The sequence below is a fragment of the Lethenteron reissneri genome, chromosome 34 (genome assembly GCF_015708825.2).
Source record: "Lethenteron reissneri isolate LAM-NWPU_2019-01 chromosome 34, ASM1570882v1, whole genome shotgun sequence".
In the NCBI taxonomy this organism is placed as follows: Eukaryota; Metazoa; Chordata; class Hyperoartia; order Petromyzontiformes; family Petromyzontidae; genus Lethenteron; species Lethenteron reissneri.
The window spans coordinates 13,246,106-13,263,869 of record NC_083812.1 but is presented as its reverse complement, the minus strand read 5'-3'; the positions used below and the strand labels follow the sequence as shown (position 1 = coordinate 13,263,869).

Sequence of the window (17,764 nt, the reverse complement as noted above, 5' to 3'; positions counted from 1 at the left end):
CGGTGATCGTCGAGAGGGGGAGTGGGGCAATTATGAAGACGAGGAGGCAGGGGGCATGGGGGATGCGGGAGGTGGCAACTGGCAAGGCAGGCACGAGGCGACAGAGGGGGGTGTCGTCTAGATGCAACGGCAGAGGATACCAACGGACGGTCCCGTGAATTAGACAACCAGGCAGTCAGCAATTCTAAATCATCTGAATAATACATATGGGGTGGTGTACTTTTAGTGTTAGTAAACACGGCTTATTTAGAGAAAAAAGTCAATTGCTTGACGAACACACAAAACTGAATGCACAATCACCATCCCCATGTGGATGCCGAAGTCAGTTCGTTTGATCAAGTGACTTCAATCTGAAGATAGCCCTGGACGGTTGACATAATGTCCAAGTAAAGAAAAACAATCGCTAATGATCACCCACATCTTGAGAGTGTCTGAAACGTGTTTTACCAAAATCGCGGACCCTGTACAAATTCAATGGTGAACAATGCAGGCGGGAGACGGAGTCAGGCAACAGACGACGACACTGAGTGCGGATGAGATTAGAAACAAGAGATGGGAAGAGACGGACAGAGAGCAAGCACGGGGTGGGGGGGGGGCTGGGTGTTTAGAAACGTGCGCTGAGAGTATTTGTCCGCTATGAATTTCCACGTGATGATGAACCACTTCGTCGAGCAATCATTTGTGGCCAGATCGCTTCTGAAAAATATCCGTACGTGGGCAATAAACAGAAAGTTTTGTTTAGGGTGGGAAGTGAGCAGTGGGGGTTTGGGGGGGTTGAGGGGGTGGGGAATAAAATCCCGGAGCGCAAAGTGGGCCCTGTGCATGGCGACTGCTCGCGGTCTGGGTCGGAGCGAATCGTCAGCGGAAAGCGGTAGCTCCTGGGCCAAGCACGGGGGGGGGGGGGGGGGGGGGGGGGCTGGCGGGTTCCGCAATCGTCGTGCGAGGAGCGGCGAGAGGAGAAGCGGCAGGCCCACCGGGGCCGCGCGCCGTCTAATCCCGGCGATGTTTTCCAACACGCGACGAGACCCGCTCTCCCAGCTCCAACAAAAACACTTCACTCGGCGGCGCTCCTCCTCCTCCTCCTACGCGCCCCGACGCGGCGGGCTCCGGCTAACCCTGCAATAACAACGTCAAGTGAGCGCCACGCGAGCACTGAGCGCTGCGTTTAAAATCACTTCGTCTTCATTCGTTTATCATTTTCAGCCCGTAAGCTTTCGCGACCACCGATTCTTAATGGATTTTTTTTGGGTTTGGCTCGCGCGGGTCAACCGTGTGTCGTGAACGCTCCGCCACCCGATGCAGCCGATTCATAATCTCACAAACATTCAAATGGTCGTGAGACTGCTCTCCAACACACACACACTGGTGTGCTGCTGAAGCAGGCTTTTATTGGCACGTTTGTTGACGGGACAACTTTCTTAATCGGCTGTGTCGGGTGGAGAAACGTTACACGACACGCATTACACTTAGGCGATGCGACCCCAAAAAAATCCCGTTATGAAGCAATGTTCAGCCCCTTTGTGAATTCAAGGCTGGACGAGGGCTCCTGTACACTGCGCTCGCAGGCCGTCGGGATTGCGTCACCAAACTTTGTCAAGCCGATGACGGCGATGCCTTCGCCACGCTGGTCACAGAGTGGGTTGGTGAAAACCACCAGCAGCAGTGTAGCGGTTAGTACGCCGTGTTACGAACCCCACGACTCGAGTTTGATTCCCAATTACGGCCAACACCAGTGACGATTATCTGAACTGGTCCTAGGCCTCCGCCCCTAGGTCGACTCAGCCTCAAATGACTACCTGGTGTGGCGAGGAGACAAAGGCGGCCGGGCGTGGTGTTGGCCACCCACCCCCTCCTGGGCCGTGCCAGTCTCAGTAGGTGCTCGCTAACAGCACTTGCCCCAACAGTCTGTTCAGGCTATACGGGGGATCTTTGGCTTATTTTTAAATCCTTTATATTAAGTTCACTTGCTTGCTTGCTTGCGCGCTTACGACCGTGCAAATCTTTCGGTCGTTTTTTAACCCACTTCCCGTGAGCCAATCGAGCTGACATTTTGCACACAGACTCGTTGTGCGTGACAATTTATTTTAGTGAATTTTTCCCCCCAAAATTTTACACTTTTTAGGATTTTTTTTTATATTTAATTACCAATTGCTTAATGGTGGCAGGCAATCATCTGACCCATAAGTGGCAGCCATCTCAAGCCAGAGGACGAGAGGACTCTAGCCGCCACGCATATAAAGGATTTATAGTGAAAAACTTTGTTTTTACGGGCTAATTTTTTAAGTCGTCGATTTGAATTCAAGAGACGCGAAAGTTAGAGTGGGTGGAGGGAGGGGGGCATGGGAGGGGCTGCAAAATCGGGTTCACATATCACTCACCACTGATGTCAGCCAAGGTGGCTGGGTTCACAGTGCAATTGCACTAACCGCTGCGTCACAAATCCTCCCACGCATAACTTATCGTGGAACTATATGGAAACCCACCATCGATCACCTTCACTCATTTTCACTCCGCAATAAAAGGCGACCTAATAATTACGTGCTGTGCGCACGCGAGGCCTTTGCGCCCGAGCGTTTCTGAGGATCGTAGAAACAATATATTCGGCGGTACACGTCATCTCGTAAGGCCTGCCACGAGGTAACTATTTAGCTCATTACACCATTTCATGCATTTTTGACGCTTGAGTCCAAACAAACTCGAGGCGAAAAAACAAGCCCACGCCGCCGTCGGTACTCTGCGCTCGCGAACAAGATGTACCGATGGGGTCGGCGAGACGGTCAGTACCAGGAAACCAGGAACGTTACCGTGTGGCTTAAATGAGGCTTCCCAGCAGTCGATCGCACGCACGCATGCACACGCACGCTTCCGATCGCGCGCGTGCACGCACTCGCGCACGCTCACGTAAATCTCTATTTTTTTCCCCTCGTCCTCTTCTGCCGTAATTTTCCCAAGGAAAAAAAAACTTTTCCGCGGAGCTGGTGGTCACCTGGGGGACAACCGGTGTGAAAAGCGAGACTCTGGTAATCGCTGCGTCAACACCGCTGCCGTGTCGCGCACAAAACGGGTTTGCCGCGAGTGCCATGGCCTGGGGTGGGTGAACCACGAGGCCTATCTCCGGCTCGGTTCCCTTCCCAATCCCTGGCACCCCCAGCAACTCTCAACATCGCCACCACGCACCCCACAGCAATGTCTAACCACGGCTGCATGAAGGTCTTCCCCATGCGGTGTCAGCAAATTAGGGTTGTTTGACTATACTACGTCACGCTGGTCATTGCATTTGATGAACCAGTTGAGATATCACTCGGTCACTGATGTTAGCCGCGACAGGGAATCGAACTCGGGTGGTCGGGTTCATAGTGCGGTGCGCGCTAACCACCGGGCTGGGGAATCACGAGACAAATGTGCGCGTATTAGGTCACAATTGTGAAAAGGGCTTTTTTATGCAATGCATTAAACTGCTACGCAGGAACATTCATATAAACTATAGAAGCCCAAACGATCTACGATCTTACACTGTGTGACTGTCGGCTTCTGCGCCACATTGTATCATTCTGTTACCATGGAAATAACGATAATTATGTACGAGCATCATCAGCCGCTGTCTCCATCCCCCGCTCCTTGCGCACGAGGCGACCTCATCGTTCCGTCACCGCTGCCCTCCTCCGGCTGCCACTCCATCACCAGTCTCATCCACTGGCCACTGCCTCCTCCTCCTCGCCACGACGTGCCCTGCCAAAGCCCACCTACTTCACCTTAACAGTCAATAAGGCTTCTCCGATTTGTATAAACCTTCAGGCAGGATGCAAGTTTTACTTTCCTTCCCATTCACCCCGATACAGGACAAGGGAGGCGCATGCCCACGCCACAACACGTGCGCTGCCACGCGGCGACATTTTGACCGAGCCAAACCGCAACCAATTCACCCGGGGGCCACAGGCGCGTCACCCCGTGGGTCTGGTGCATGCCGGGGGGGTGCTGCAGGTCATAGTCCACCATCATCGCCACTATTGCCGCCCACGCCCTCCCACCGCCGGATACCCCACATCAGGTGTCGTTCATTTACCTAACAAGCCGCCTGCGTAAAAGCTACTAGCAAACCAAACCAAACCACCGTGGCAATGGTGCGACGGCGGTGCGATACGATGATGGCATGATGATGGGGGGGGGGGGGGGAGCAGTGCACACCTGCGTGCGGATATTTTTGCGGCCGTCGGTTCAGCCGGGATTGTAAAAAAAAAAAATCTCAAAATGAAGCCACGTCCATCGCGAGGAGCGAACGCGGCGCTGCCCCGCGGGCCACGGTTGCTGCCCAACAGGCGCGTGCGCCGCCGCCGCCGCTGCCGCTCGTGAAACATCTGCCTCTGGTGATTTTCGTTTGTTCTCACGGCTTAATAAAAAACAAATCCCGGTGTCTATTATTACACATCTGTATTTGAGCCGCGATGCCGTGCTCGGCAAAAAAGGAGCGCCTTTTGCCTGAACTTCAAAGGAGGAAATATAAAAATTGTATTCGTGCGTCCGCTGTTCATTGGCAGTCAAGGAAATTAAACTTTTCCACGGCGTTACGGCAGACATTTCCAAATTGGCTGCTACATTTTCCCCCCTGCCCCCCCCCCCCCTTTCTGCAGAGACCACTGACCGCGACGTAATAAATATCGCGATGAAGTTCAGGTCAGCTGTTGCCAATTTAACTCACTCGCGTAATCATTTTACATCAACTTCGAGCTCGTTACGTAACAATGGAGGTCGTTGTTTTGTGCCCTGTGCTGCTAACACTTTTCTCCGGCAATAAATCTCGGCGGCAGGCCCCCGAAAGCGGCATGAGCGGAGATGTTTTGGTGAGAGGTGTTAACGGGGCCCGGGCGAGGTCACCCTGTGTTGTGGATTTCTCCCCTTCCACCCCGAGGCGCCTTCGTGACGTGACCCAACATGTGGCTCCGCGTCACTCCGCTTCACCGCGTCACTCCGCTTCCCCGCGTCACTCCGCTTCCCCGCGTCACTCCGCTTCCCGCGTCACTCCGCTTCCCCGCGTCACTCCGCGTCACTCCGCTTCCCCGCGTCACTCCGCTTCCCCGCGTCACTCCGCTTCCCCGCGTCACTCCGCTTCCCCGCGTCACTCCGCGTCACTTCGCTTCCCCGCGTCACTCCGCTTCCCCGCGTCACTCCGCTTCCCCGCGTCACTCCGCGTCACTCCGCTTCCCCGCGTCACTCCGCTTCCCCGCGTCACTCCGCGTCACTTCGCTTCCCCGCGTCACTCCGCTTCCCCGCGTCACTCCGCTTCCCCGCGTCACTCCGCGTCACTCCGCTTCCCCGCGTCACTCCGCTTCCCCGCGTCACTCCGCGTCACTTCGCTTCCCCGCGTCACTCCGCTTCCCCGCGTCACTCCGCGTCACTCCGCTTCCCCGCGTCACTCCGCTTCCCCGCGTCACTCCGCGTCACTCCGCTTCACTCCGCTTCCCCGCGTCACTCCGCTTCCCCGCGTCACTCCGCTTCACTCCGCTTCCCCGCGTCACTCCGCTTCCCCGCGTCACTCCGCGTCACTTCGCTTCCCCGCGTCACTCCGCTTCCCCGCGTCACTCCGCGTCACTCCGCTTCCCCGCGTCACTCCGCGTCACTCCGCGTCACTCCGCTTCCCCGCGTCACTCCGCTTCCCCGCGTCACTCCGCGTCACTCCGCTTCACTCCGCGTCACTCCGCTTCACTCCGCGTCACTCCGCTTCCCCGCGTCACTCCGCGTCACTCCGCTTCACCGCGTCACTCCGCTTCACCGCGTCACTCCGCTTCCCCGCGTCACTCCGCGTCACCGCGTCACTCCGCGTCACTCCGCTTCACCGCGTCACTCCGCGTCACTCCGCGTCACTTCGCTTCCCCGCGTCACTCCGCGTCACCGCGTCACTCCGCGTCACTCCGCTTCACCGCGTCACTCCGCGTCACTCCGCGTCACTTCGCTTCACTTCGCTTCCCCGCGTCACTCCGCGTCACCCGCGTCACTCCGCTCCACTCCGCTTCACCGCTGCAATAGGGGTGAGACCACTGTCCCCCCACTAGCCGACCACACTGTGAGAAGGGCGACTCAAAGACCCCTCCCTCGACGCCGAAGCGTCGATTGAGTTTAGAACGTTACACGAGAGGGTGATGCGGCCTTTTCCCAGTGATGATGATGATTACATGTGGCACGACAAGCTCCTGTAAGGCTGAGTCGATCTAGGGGAGGGCAGAGACAGAGTCAGATAACCCCTTGCCACTATAAACAAGAATCCTCTCAAATGTGTCACTTATGTTGGGCTAAGGATCTATTAAAATCTCAATCTGCGAACCACAATGGGCACCACTTTTCATTTACATGAATGACTACAAAGACAAAGATCCCTCGTATAGCATTCACATACTGCTGGGGCAAGTGCTGTTCGTGAACACCTATGAAGGCCCGGTCGCCTTTTTCTCCCCAGTGGCGATGTTTACACACCGCACCAGGTACTCATTTGAGGCTGAGTCGACCTAGGGGAGGCCCAAGACCGGTTCAGATAATTGTCACCGGTGTTGGCCATGAGCAGGAATCGAACCCGGGTCTCCAGGTTCGTAGCGCAACGCGCTAACCGCTACACTACCGCTTCCCACATACACACGCGCACACACGTGTGTGTATACATCCCCTTCAGAAAAAAAACAGTGAGCCGAAAAATAATAACTGTAATTTATAAATAGGGAAGCTTAACGTCTGAATTAGTGCCTAACGCCCACACGCACACCGTGGGTGGGATTTAATCGCTCCAGAGTGCACAGCACCCTGTTCAGAACAAGTTTAGGCCATCTCATCAGCTGTCTGCCCAATAGCCACGAGGGTAATCGTCTCATAGGTATGCTACTGCCTGGGGAGGCCTTCATCCAGCAGTGGATGGTCTCTGCTCTCGCTGCTTCACTAATCAGCAACGATCATCATGGAGAAGTCACGGTCGACCGACTCCCACGAGCAACCCGCTATGGTGGAGGGCTCCTCATTCAGCCTCAGATTGTTAAAGGCCTGTACATGAACAGAGTATGTGGACCGATTCTGACTGCAATTCACACGGAAATAATTTGTCCGGATTTCTGGACGAGGGAGAAACGCTCGCAAAGCGCCACGGCGTCGGACGCGCTCAGGTGAAGTGACTTTTTCGTCCACGCTGGCATGGCGGCGGCGGTGGCGACGGTGCATTTTGGTCGATCCTCAACGATTGAGAAAGTCGAAACTGACACGTGACGGTGATAAAAAAAACCCACTAAATCCCGGGGCCTTGTTACGGCATTCGAGCGTTGCCTGTTACTTCAAATTTGACGGAGACCGCGGCGCCGACCGCGACTTGTGCGGAGGAAGCGAACGCTTCCTCCGCGTGTCGCTGACCCGGCACGTGGCTTCCACGTGTTTTCTTGTGTGACCAGGGGATCACAGGAGGCGTGCTCGGTGTGGAAGTTATTATTGTTATTTTTTAAACGGATCGCGCGTGCGAACTTGCTCGCCGGCTCAAAGTGTGCCACAACCTGCGTCGGGGGCAATAAAAATACTCGTCAACTCGTGGGATCAATTACACACACGCACACACAAAAACTCGAATGAAAGTTCGCTTACTAAAAAAACCTAGTAACATTTGGAATGAGTCTAACAGAATTAATTACCCGGATCCGGCTGGTCCGTGCGGTGCGAGCAAAATCGCGGCCGCTCCCAATCGCAATCGGAAGGGTTTTAAAGTTCAAAACCCGGTCAGGGGGTCAAGCTCAGCCTTTCATCCGCCCCCGGTTTCAATCGAACGAGTATCACATTGTGGGAACTTAACCGCAGCCGTCCTCTGCGTAGATTTGCCCCACCATAGGAATGCGGAATTTGCATTCATTGCCCCAGAGTTGTAAAGAGTTGATGAGCGTCGCGTGTGTATCCAGCAGCGGATAGACCCAACACGGCCGATATGATGATGTGGGCGTAGACAAGGTGAACTGAAAAGCCAAGTCGGACTTGGGCGGCCTTTCGACCTCACATGTCCGCTGCTTTACCCCCGCGGAACGATGCGGAAAAAAACATTTTGAGCATAGTGGAGCAAACGCAAGGGCGACGGTACGTCGGTCTGTCTGCTCGGCTCGTCGCCTCCTGCGTCAAGCGCATTCTTGGGCCACGGTGGACCCGCACAGTTCCGGGGTTGGCCACGAAACTGCGTCAGCCGTGGCCTAGAGGGCCCAGATAACGTCCGGCTACGAGTGCTCACCTCCCGCCTAGCGGTCGCGATAAGCCCCCGTGGCTAAACCCAAATGTAATGAAATCCAAGAAATTAATCCACGTACGTATTTGTATGTTGAACTTCTTTCACACCACTCGTAGCCAACCGTGCTAATTGGGGATGCGATGGTGTCAATGGTGCGATGGCGGCATGATGCGATGATGATATGATGATGTGATGATTGTGACGTATGTATCTGAAATGGCTTGTTGTATGTATGTATGTATGCTGAACATCTTTTGCACCGTACGTAACCAACCATGCTAATCCATGTGGCCAACCCATGTCATAATAATAACAATAATCCCACATTCTGAAACTCATCTATTAAAGTCAAGGGGTAGAATGGCGGGGCAGTTGTAAGCACACGGCAACGTTAACCCGAGTGTGAGTCCTGGCCAGGGCGACAACTGAACTGGACCTGGGTACCCACTCCACAAGCCTGCACTGACCAAAGTGGTGAAGTATGGTCAAACAACCATTGCCGATGCAGACTTGGAGTAGCCTTCATTTAGCAGTGGACTGACATAACTCTATGAATAATGTATCATTTTTTTCAATAAAGTGATACAATAAGCTCATGTGATAAACTCAAATGTTCAAACTAAATGTGTAAGCCACATTCCGAAGAATACTTCCGAAAGATCCAGTCATGCATTTATATATGGCATTAAAATATACTCAACGTATTTATTATATCAGCTTGGTGAAGAACATTTTCAATTTCATAGCGTATATTTGTCAAAATGTTTGAAACATATATATTCAAAAAACAATGGCAATTTTGTTTCCTCTCCCGCTATCTGTGTTGCCTTCGCAAGAGCGGCCGGCGTAGGGTACCCACCTTGTCTCCCCGCTTCCCGGGGAAGCCTACATATCCCCTCTCCCCCTGCGAGCAGAGAGGCACAGGTACACACACGAGCACACACGCACACACACACGAGCGCACACACTCACGAGCACGCACACACACACACGAGCGCACGCACACACACACGAGCGCACACACTCACGCGCACACACACACGAGCACACACACACGAGCGCACGCACACAACGGAGCAGGAGACAGAGAGAAAAGGACGGAGCCCGAAAACAAAGATGAAGGGTAGAGAAAAAGAAAAACAGCAACACGAAAAATACATTTAAATAAATTGTTGTTGGTGTTAGTCCAGCCCAGTGGTCGCGACACAAGCCAGTTGGCAGAAACTACAAGTGCCCGGGCCCTCTGAGCTGATAAAGTCACGTGCGCACAGGAAACAGGCCGGGGCTGAGGAGCTCAATCCAAACATTCGGCTCGGCTCTTCTTGGGGACAACACAAAGATGTTGGATGTTGGAGCAATGCACCTCGGCGTGCTCGCAAATAGCTGCAGCGGCGCGGCGACGCGCGGCACCACGTGGCAACACGCGGCACGACGTGGAAACACGCGGCAACACAACACACGGCAAACCGCGGCAACATGCGACAACACACGGCACCACACGGCAACACGCGGCAACACAACACACGGCAACACGCGGCAAAACGAGTGGGGAGGTGGCACGAATGCAATTCGTCTAAGCGGGGCAAGCACGGCGAGTGAGTTAGCAGCAACATTAACTTAGTTTGCTCATTGATAGGAGTAGTAGCTTTGCAGCTATCTTCTTACATTCATTGTTACATTTATTTACCCAGGTTAGCGACACCGAGTCTCAAGACTCTGTTGGCAGTAGGGGGGCGATGTTGCTCTGTGTAATCCTAGTTGAGCAGATTTACAGGTGAATTTTCACACTTTGGGATGTTTGGTCAATACCAGTTACATTTTCTGCGTGTTTTTTAGGATTCACGTGAAGGGTGTATTGGCAGCAGCAGTAAATGCAGCATGCTCGCTAGCAGCAGCAGCAGCTGTAACACAGCAAGTGCTTTCGTGGCGGCAGTAACTATTCACTATTTTACTATTCTATTTACCAGGTAAAGCCCACTGAGCTATCAGCTCTTTCAGAAGCGGCCTGGCAGGAACGGGGAGAGTGAGTTAGTGGTGGCACTAACGGGGAGGGCGAGTTAGAGGCAGCATTAAGCGGGAGAGTGAGTTTGGGGCGGCAGTACCTTTATGCCTAGAGGTCCGGCTGGCCCGGGTGGTCCAACCTCACCCTAGCGCGACACAGACACGGCCAACGATGTCACAGCGTAGCGGCCGACGCGGACGCGACCGTGACGGGGACGTTACGGACTCTTACCCCGTCCCCTCCAGGAGGACTAATATGAGACTGAACGAGCGTGGGAACACGTTTCACGTGTGTTTGGGGGGTGGGAGGGGAGAAAACGTGCACCCGGAGAGGACCCACTCGTATGCGGGGATAACTCTCGATAGAGCTCGGTCATTAACCTCCTCCTGCTGTACTGCATCTCACGGCGCTGTCGATCCCTACCCCCAGAACCGGCCCTAGACCTTTGGGGGCCCTAAGCAAAATTTAGTTGGAGGCCCCTTTGATGTATGATTTTTTTCACCCACTAGTTAGCAGTGACTCTAGGGGGCCCTTTGCTGGCCACGGGGCCCTTTGCAATTGCAAGGGTCGCTTAGTGGCTGGGCCGGCTCTGCCTACCCCCCCCCCCAAGGCAGCGTGGGTGGCAGTGCCACCCTCGGCCCATCGCCACGGCCCCAGATGCGCGGGTCTCGCGCCCTCCCCACGTGGTGAGCGCCCTCAAACAGCGCGGTAACACGCGACCCGCGCCTCTGGCCGCGAGCCGTTGTAACAACACGTGCGTTGATGAGAGCGCTGTTTAGGCAACACACAAGTTCATCACGGATGAAACGCGAGCCGCCGGGCCGCGGTGGTTGCCTTCATCTGCACCCCGCAAGCGTGAGAGAGACATGATTTTTAACAGGCCGTAACCGCACTAACTAAGCATAGTGGGGGGGGGGGGGGGGATCAGACTGCCGTCATTTTCTCCCCAATGCGTGACTGAGTTGAAGGCAATGTTCATTTGATGGAGGTGAAGCCAGCTTCACCAGACACACAAAGTGCTCGTCACAAGCGAACAACGATACCTCGCTGATCTCGTGAAGGAGCATAAATCATCATCACGTGAACTCCGGTCATCCTCGCAGGCAGCGGCGTTTGGATGGCCACCGAACAAACAAAGACGGTCACTGCATCGCGCGCTTTCTGATGCGCTTCTGCGGCCGTCTGGAACGCTCTTCCTTCCGATGTTAGGAAGCCACTGGAGCTATGCACTTTTAAATCTGGATAGATTTTTTAAAACTTATTTTTATATTTAATTTCTCATCCTTTCTTCACACCTCCGAGAAGCTGCGTACGGTGCGAAATAAGTTCAACATACATACATATTTACTCTAAAACCTTTTATCCTGCATCTGTTTAACACCCGCTGCGTTTTTCCTTCTGGCGTGACATCATATACATCGTCTGCAATTTCTACTACTTGTCAGCGGGAAAGCTATGAGATTGTGAGTCGCAAATGTATCAGTTTCAAGTGCCAAACATCCCTCTGGTAAATGTTAAATTAGAACACTTTCTGTAATTATCGACGAGAACCTCAATCAGACTCATGGAGATCCACTGCTACCGCCTTCCCCATGGCACCGTTCAGAAGATTTGCAGGAAACGTTCTGCTCACGGGACTGATTGTCGTTTTTTGTTGTTTCAGAGGTCACATCTTGAGGGAATCCTGCCCACCGGGGTCAGGGTGGTAAGGACACGGGCGCGGGTGAGGTTAAACGTTGAAACCAGCGAATCTGGGGCTTGCGATCCGGCGACTTTCCCGGTGAGTAATAGTAAATAAATCGCGGGTGATGTACTTGATGTCACGCCAATCATACAAACTCGGGTGCGTATAAAGTGTTTCTGTGCAGATGCGACGCTACGTACATCCACATTGTGTTGTATTGGGAAGAATGAGTTCAGGCGAACAGCGCGCGCGACTTCTGGTCGCCGTGCCCCTCCACAGGCCGTCAAATGTGTGCTATGAAGAAGGGCCATCGCCAGAAATATCACCTCGTTTATATTTTCTTTTAAGGCCGCAGTGTTGTTGACGAATGTGTTGAGTTTTTTTCTTGTGCTCATCGTGCTTGTTGCGCTGTCGCGAACGCAGCAGCATCACCAACTAACTTGTTTACTTTTACATTCATAGGCCACGTGCACGGTTGCTCATCACCATCGAATGAGCAATGCCTTCAACTCAATAAAGCGAGCCGTCACCTCGATGATCACCGGTCACGTGCTGGCAAGTCATCATGTTTGCACTGCTCAACGGAACTCCAGTGGTCTCTCGCTGTACTTTACACATCCTGATCAGTGTGGGGGAGTGGGGTGGGGTGGGGGTTTGGGGGGGGGGTAGTGGGGAGGCTCTACCTGCCCATACAGGTACAGCCGTGATTCCTGAAGTGGCGTGTTCATGGTCACGCACGCGGATGGTAGAAACGGCGCCTGAATTGCGAGCCCGTCCCGCATCGCGACGCAACAATTCCGATCGATTTTTCCCCGACACGGTTTTGCGGTGCGAGTGCATGAACATTTTTTTCCCGTTCTGTTTTTTTTCTTCTTTTATTCCCCCAGAGGTCATTTCCCTTAAAAACAGAACCGAGTACCCGGGGACATGCGCGCGTTGCTGCCCGTGGCGCCGAGCAAATAAACAACGGCCTCAAGGCCTCACCTCGATCGCATTCCCCTCCGGCCGCGCCGCCGCCGAAGCCGCGAGCGGCTTGCTCGTCGCGCTGTCAAACGCGCGTCCCCCCCTCCCTCCGACCTCTGAACTTAAGCATCGTATTTCTCGCCAAGATCAACAAGCGTTAAAATTAACGTGCTACCGTTCGCTGCTCGACACGCTGCGTCTCGGCGATCAGGTGCAGGGAACAGTGATCGGCAGCAACGTTACAGCCGGAATTCATGAAGCAGCGGCGACACGCAGCGTGGGCCTACGCACAGGCTCGGCCCACGAACCCCGGGGATAAAAATCCCACACCTGGCACAAAAAACACATCCGGTACACCGCTCGCTACGGCTGTGGCTGCAAGTCACGTGCCTGATCTAGTCTACGAGCGACCTGGAAAACATTGAGTGCGTATGGTCATCGCGGCCAGAAGTTGCACGGAGCATTAAGTCACGCAAGCCGCTGTTTTGATAGCGTGTCCGAAAGGCACCCCCCCCCACGCCCCCCTTCCAGAAAATGTCTCCGTCTTTCGGGCGGTGGAATTTGGTCAAGTGAAGAGCGATACGCGGGACCCCTTGATTTCAAGAGCTCGCGCTAATCGTCCCCCTGGCCAGCGGCCGATAATGACTAGCACCAGGCCGGCGCAGGGCTGCTCCGCGGAGACAGTCGCGCGCGAAACGTGTTTGCCATTACGGGCAGGAGGCCTCCGCCGCAATCATCACGTCAGCGTTCCCCCGCGCGCTCCCAGCTAAGACTAACGAGCTCGGCCGTTTTGCATAGCGCGGTCCGTATGGGCGGGGGGTGCGGGGTTGGGGTGTAAAATCCGCTAGACGGTGGCGGCACAACACGTGCCGACGAAATGTCACGGTCACACATGAGCTCTGTCTGCAATTGAGGTGGGGGGAAGGGAAGTGGAAGTCCTGCAGAAACTTAATAACCCACAGCATCTCATTGTCAACAAAGTGGGCTTTTGCTGAGAGAGTGAATTATGAAAATCGTCATGTGACCACCTGGGTGGATACGATACGATGAAAACCATCGAAAGTGGAAGCTGGCAGCGTGGGTTAGCTTTAAAAAGTGGGGTTATCAAAAATACAACTTGCACTATTTTGGTGTTTTTAAGCAATAATCAACAGTATTCTTGTTTACCGTCACTCCGCTCTGTGCCAATTGGCCCAATGTCAACAGAGTAATTTGTGCTACTACACGAACGCCACGTGGCTCCGGCTCCAGCAGCTCGACAGCCGCCCCCCCCACCGCAACCCCCCCCCCACCTCATCGCATCCCCGTATCCGTGGACGCGTGCAGATGGATTCATCGTGTAACTTTGGGATAGGGCAGGATTTGCATATCTTTCATTACAAACACCATGGCGATGATACAAAACGGTCATTCGTGAAATTGACCAAACATCGCCATGCAGGACCCTCAAGAAGATGAGTCTTGAGACTCAAGTCAGACTTTCCTCGATAAACAAATGGCATTACTGTGCTGGTATCATTATTATAATGGTCCAGTGCCCGGCCCCCACCAGACCAGGTTAGCGTGGCGAGTTGCACGGGCTGCGAGCGTCCCTATGATGACGAAGCCCGCTGCCAGAAGGTTTCAGTTTCTCACTGTGATCTCTGTGGGTCTCTCTCTATGCGAGTCGAATGGTTTCTATGCGAGAAGCCACCGGTTCCTCAGCGATCCACCTGCACGCGTCGCCATCCGAGGCTGGAAAACAACCCTGGAGCGGAATTTAGTCGGCTCCTCAAACCTGGCCGCAAGAACCGCCGCTGCTCACACAGCGGGATAAATATTGCGATTGCTGGCAGGTATTTGTGCGTGTCAATGGTTGCCAACTTGTTTGAGATAACATTCGGCCTCGTGCTGCTGTATAAAAAAGAAGGGTGGCCAGTGAATGGACTCGGATGTCACTTGCATGGCCTGCGTGAGTGCAATCTCCTCCTACCTTCCATCCCATCATGCCTGGCAGGCCGGACTCGCCCTGTGTGCGAGAAGACAACACACCGAGCGTTGCAAAAGCTGAATACGTGCAACATAAACACAGACACACACACACACACAACAACTACGGCCACCAGGAGGGCCTCCCCAGTAAACATGCAACGTTGCTGCATGTTTACCTTTGGACCATCGTTTGCCAACTTTGGTCCCACGTTACACAATTGCTGCGTCCCCACGCAGTGCGAGTCAGGGGGCCTATTTGACCATCCTTCACCTCGCTGGTCAATGCAGGCTGGTGAAGGTGGGGGAGTTGGGGGAGGTGGAGGGGGGGAGCATAGATGTCAGAGCACAGCACAGTACAACACTGCATTCGCTGCTGGGGTACGGGACGCACGTTGTGTCGTGCGGTTGAGCGCAGACACGTTTCCTGTGAAAAGGAGCTAATCCTGAGAGCGATCGGAACCAGATACAATCTTCTGCCCTCGTGCAAAAATGCTTCATAATTCATATAACGGTTCTGCACCATTTGCTATTAAGCATTTTCTGTTTTAGTTTTTTTGCTTTTTGCGGTCGCGGGAATTTCTGCTCCGCGGTAGCGGCCGGGCGCGGGAACCCGCGTCTGCCCGGCGGTGCCGAGCACACAGCGACCGTTTCCCCCCGCCGCTCGTGATTAATGACCGAGCCCGTTCCGTCTCGCGAACGAATGAGAATAAAGCCAGAACTGCGTTTAAGTGTGACCCTCCGAGTGGCGTCTTGGTTACACAGAGCTCGGCGTGGAATCGTGAAATGAATTACAGCCACCCTCAGCCTGTTTGTCGGTGTGCGTGAAAGCCCAATCCGAGATTCGAGGACAGTGACAGAGAGATCCCTGAAGGGGGGATCGGGACATCTGGCCAATCGATCGTTCGAACAATGTCTCCATTTATCTACATCGGCCGTGCATGTGCCTTGTGTCCTTTATTCGTAGGTACGGCATTGTGCAGCAGAGGGCAGTGTAGGAAATCCATTGTTGTACTGTACTGCTATGCTCCCACGTGTACGCTTCCCAACTTCACAACCAACCAGCGCAGGGAAGCATTCGTCAAACATTCTCTACGATGCCCTCAAGTGTATTTTGTTTAACTGGGCGAGAACTCAAGACACCAGTGACGAGTCTCACATGCAAGAGTGAGCCCCGGGTCACGAAAATTACGAAAGCAAAACAAATCAGGATGAAGTACAGCAGGGAAGGAAAATAGAAACGAGCGCAAAAACAACTGTTACGTGAGAAATCGAAAAAATTGCAAGAAACTTAAATCGACGTTCGATAATTAAATTCCCGACAGATCATCCAGAATTTGATCAACAAAAGTGTCTGTCACATGCTCATGAATTAAATTATCAACGAAAGTGTCTGTCACATGCTCATGAATTAAATTATCAACAAAAGTGTCCGTCACGTGCTCATGAATTAAAATTATCAAATGATTTGATGGAGTTTGTGAGAGCACCGACCTTCTCTCCCGTCCTGCCCTGGAGGCCGCCGTCTCCCTTCTCCCCCTGCGGACGATCGCAGATGAGAGGCGAAGCAGATGAGAGGCGAGGCAGATGAGAGGCGAGGCAGATGAGAGGCGAGGCAGATGAGAGGCGTGAGGTCACAAGCACAGCCGTAGCCGCCGCCGCGATCGCAACGAAACCCGTGGAATGTAACGAGTTTGAAAAAAAGTGATGTAGAGAGAAAAGTTGTCGACGCTCACCTGAAGCCCCGGCAGCCCAGGTGAGCCCTGTGGAGTCAATAAAAATTAACCAGCAGCATGAACTCTCCGTGGCAGCCTTGTTTTTTTAGTTATTCCTGGCCTTACGATGCTCGTAACAAATAAGTATGCGCGTTAGCTCTAAGTAGGGATGGAATTCAACGCAGCTCGTGGAAATAGCCTGTTTTGTTCACAGAGCTCTCACTCTCGAACAAGTTACATATGGGCAGGGTATTTTACGCCATTATGGCCAAACAACAGATGGAATCGAAGAAATTAAACTAATACACTGTTATTCTTGGTTCTTTCGAAATAACCAAGAATATGAATCCCTGCAGTCACGAAAGCTTTAAATAAAAATTTAATACACTGTTATGAACTGTCATGCACGAGTCAAAAATGAAACTCAACACATTCGGCAATAACACTGTGGCCTTAAAAGAAAAGCCATATATAATAGGCGACGTATCAGGAAATGTCCCTTATTCACAGCACATGTTTTTTGTTGTTGTTAATTGTGCTTGTGCACGACTACCAACGCAGCAGCATCACCACCAAGTAAACTCTTCTACAAGTTAGAATCGGTACGCAATGATGACTAAACACTTCGTCGTCATTGCAAAGCCCCCTTTTGACATGCTCGTGACATGACCGCTACATCGCTGCCACACGCCTTCATTCGTGATGTCACGTGAGTGCAAATTATGGAGCGCTTAATGACGATGACATTAAAATCGCTTCACTCCCTCCCCCACCCCGTCAACGACGCTTTTTCAAACTTCAAACATGGGACAGCCCGGGTAGAATATAAAATAAAATGCAAGCAAAGATCAGGCACTAAACAGTGTTAAACTTCAAAGTCATATCCTAGGAGAATGAGGTGTTTGGGAAAGCAGCGCCAATGCGGGGCAGGCTATTTAAAGGAGTCGAAATTGTGCTCGGGAGAATCGCGTGACTTATGAAGCGTCAATACTAATTACGAGTGGGGCGGCAACCCGAATCCCAGGGCATGCAGCTCACACATAGCTCACACAGGGTGTGTAATCTATTACTTTACTTTACCCAGGAAAGCCTCACCCGAGTCTCAAGACTCTTGTTAAGGAGGGTCCTGCCAAGTTTTCACAGTGGGGGGGGGGGGGGGGCGATGTTTGCTTTGTGTTGTAATCCCAATTGAGTAGTTTGCC

General features: G+C 53.2%; 1 protein-coding gene across 1 annotated transcript in view; it reads right to left on the bottom strand.

The window, feature by feature from the left end:
• The window catches only part of LOC133350698 (collagen alpha-1(XIII) chain-like), a 116,152-nt gene that overhangs the window by 53,997 nt on the left and 44,391 nt on the right, over positions 1–17,764 (bottom strand). The window contains exons 14-18 of the mRNA XM_061565341.1: positions 16,584–16,610; positions 16,342–16,386; positions 14,852–14,887; positions 10,333–10,377; positions 9,090–9,134 (exon numbers count right to left, since the gene is read on the bottom strand). Of these exons, the coding sequence (XP_061421325.1) occupies positions 9,090–9,134; positions 10,333–10,377; positions 14,852–14,887; positions 16,342–16,386; positions 16,584–16,610 (198 nt within the window). The remainder of the gene's footprint in view (positions 1–9,089; positions 9,135–10,332; positions 10,378–14,851; positions 14,888–16,341; positions 16,387–16,583; positions 16,611–17,764) is intronic.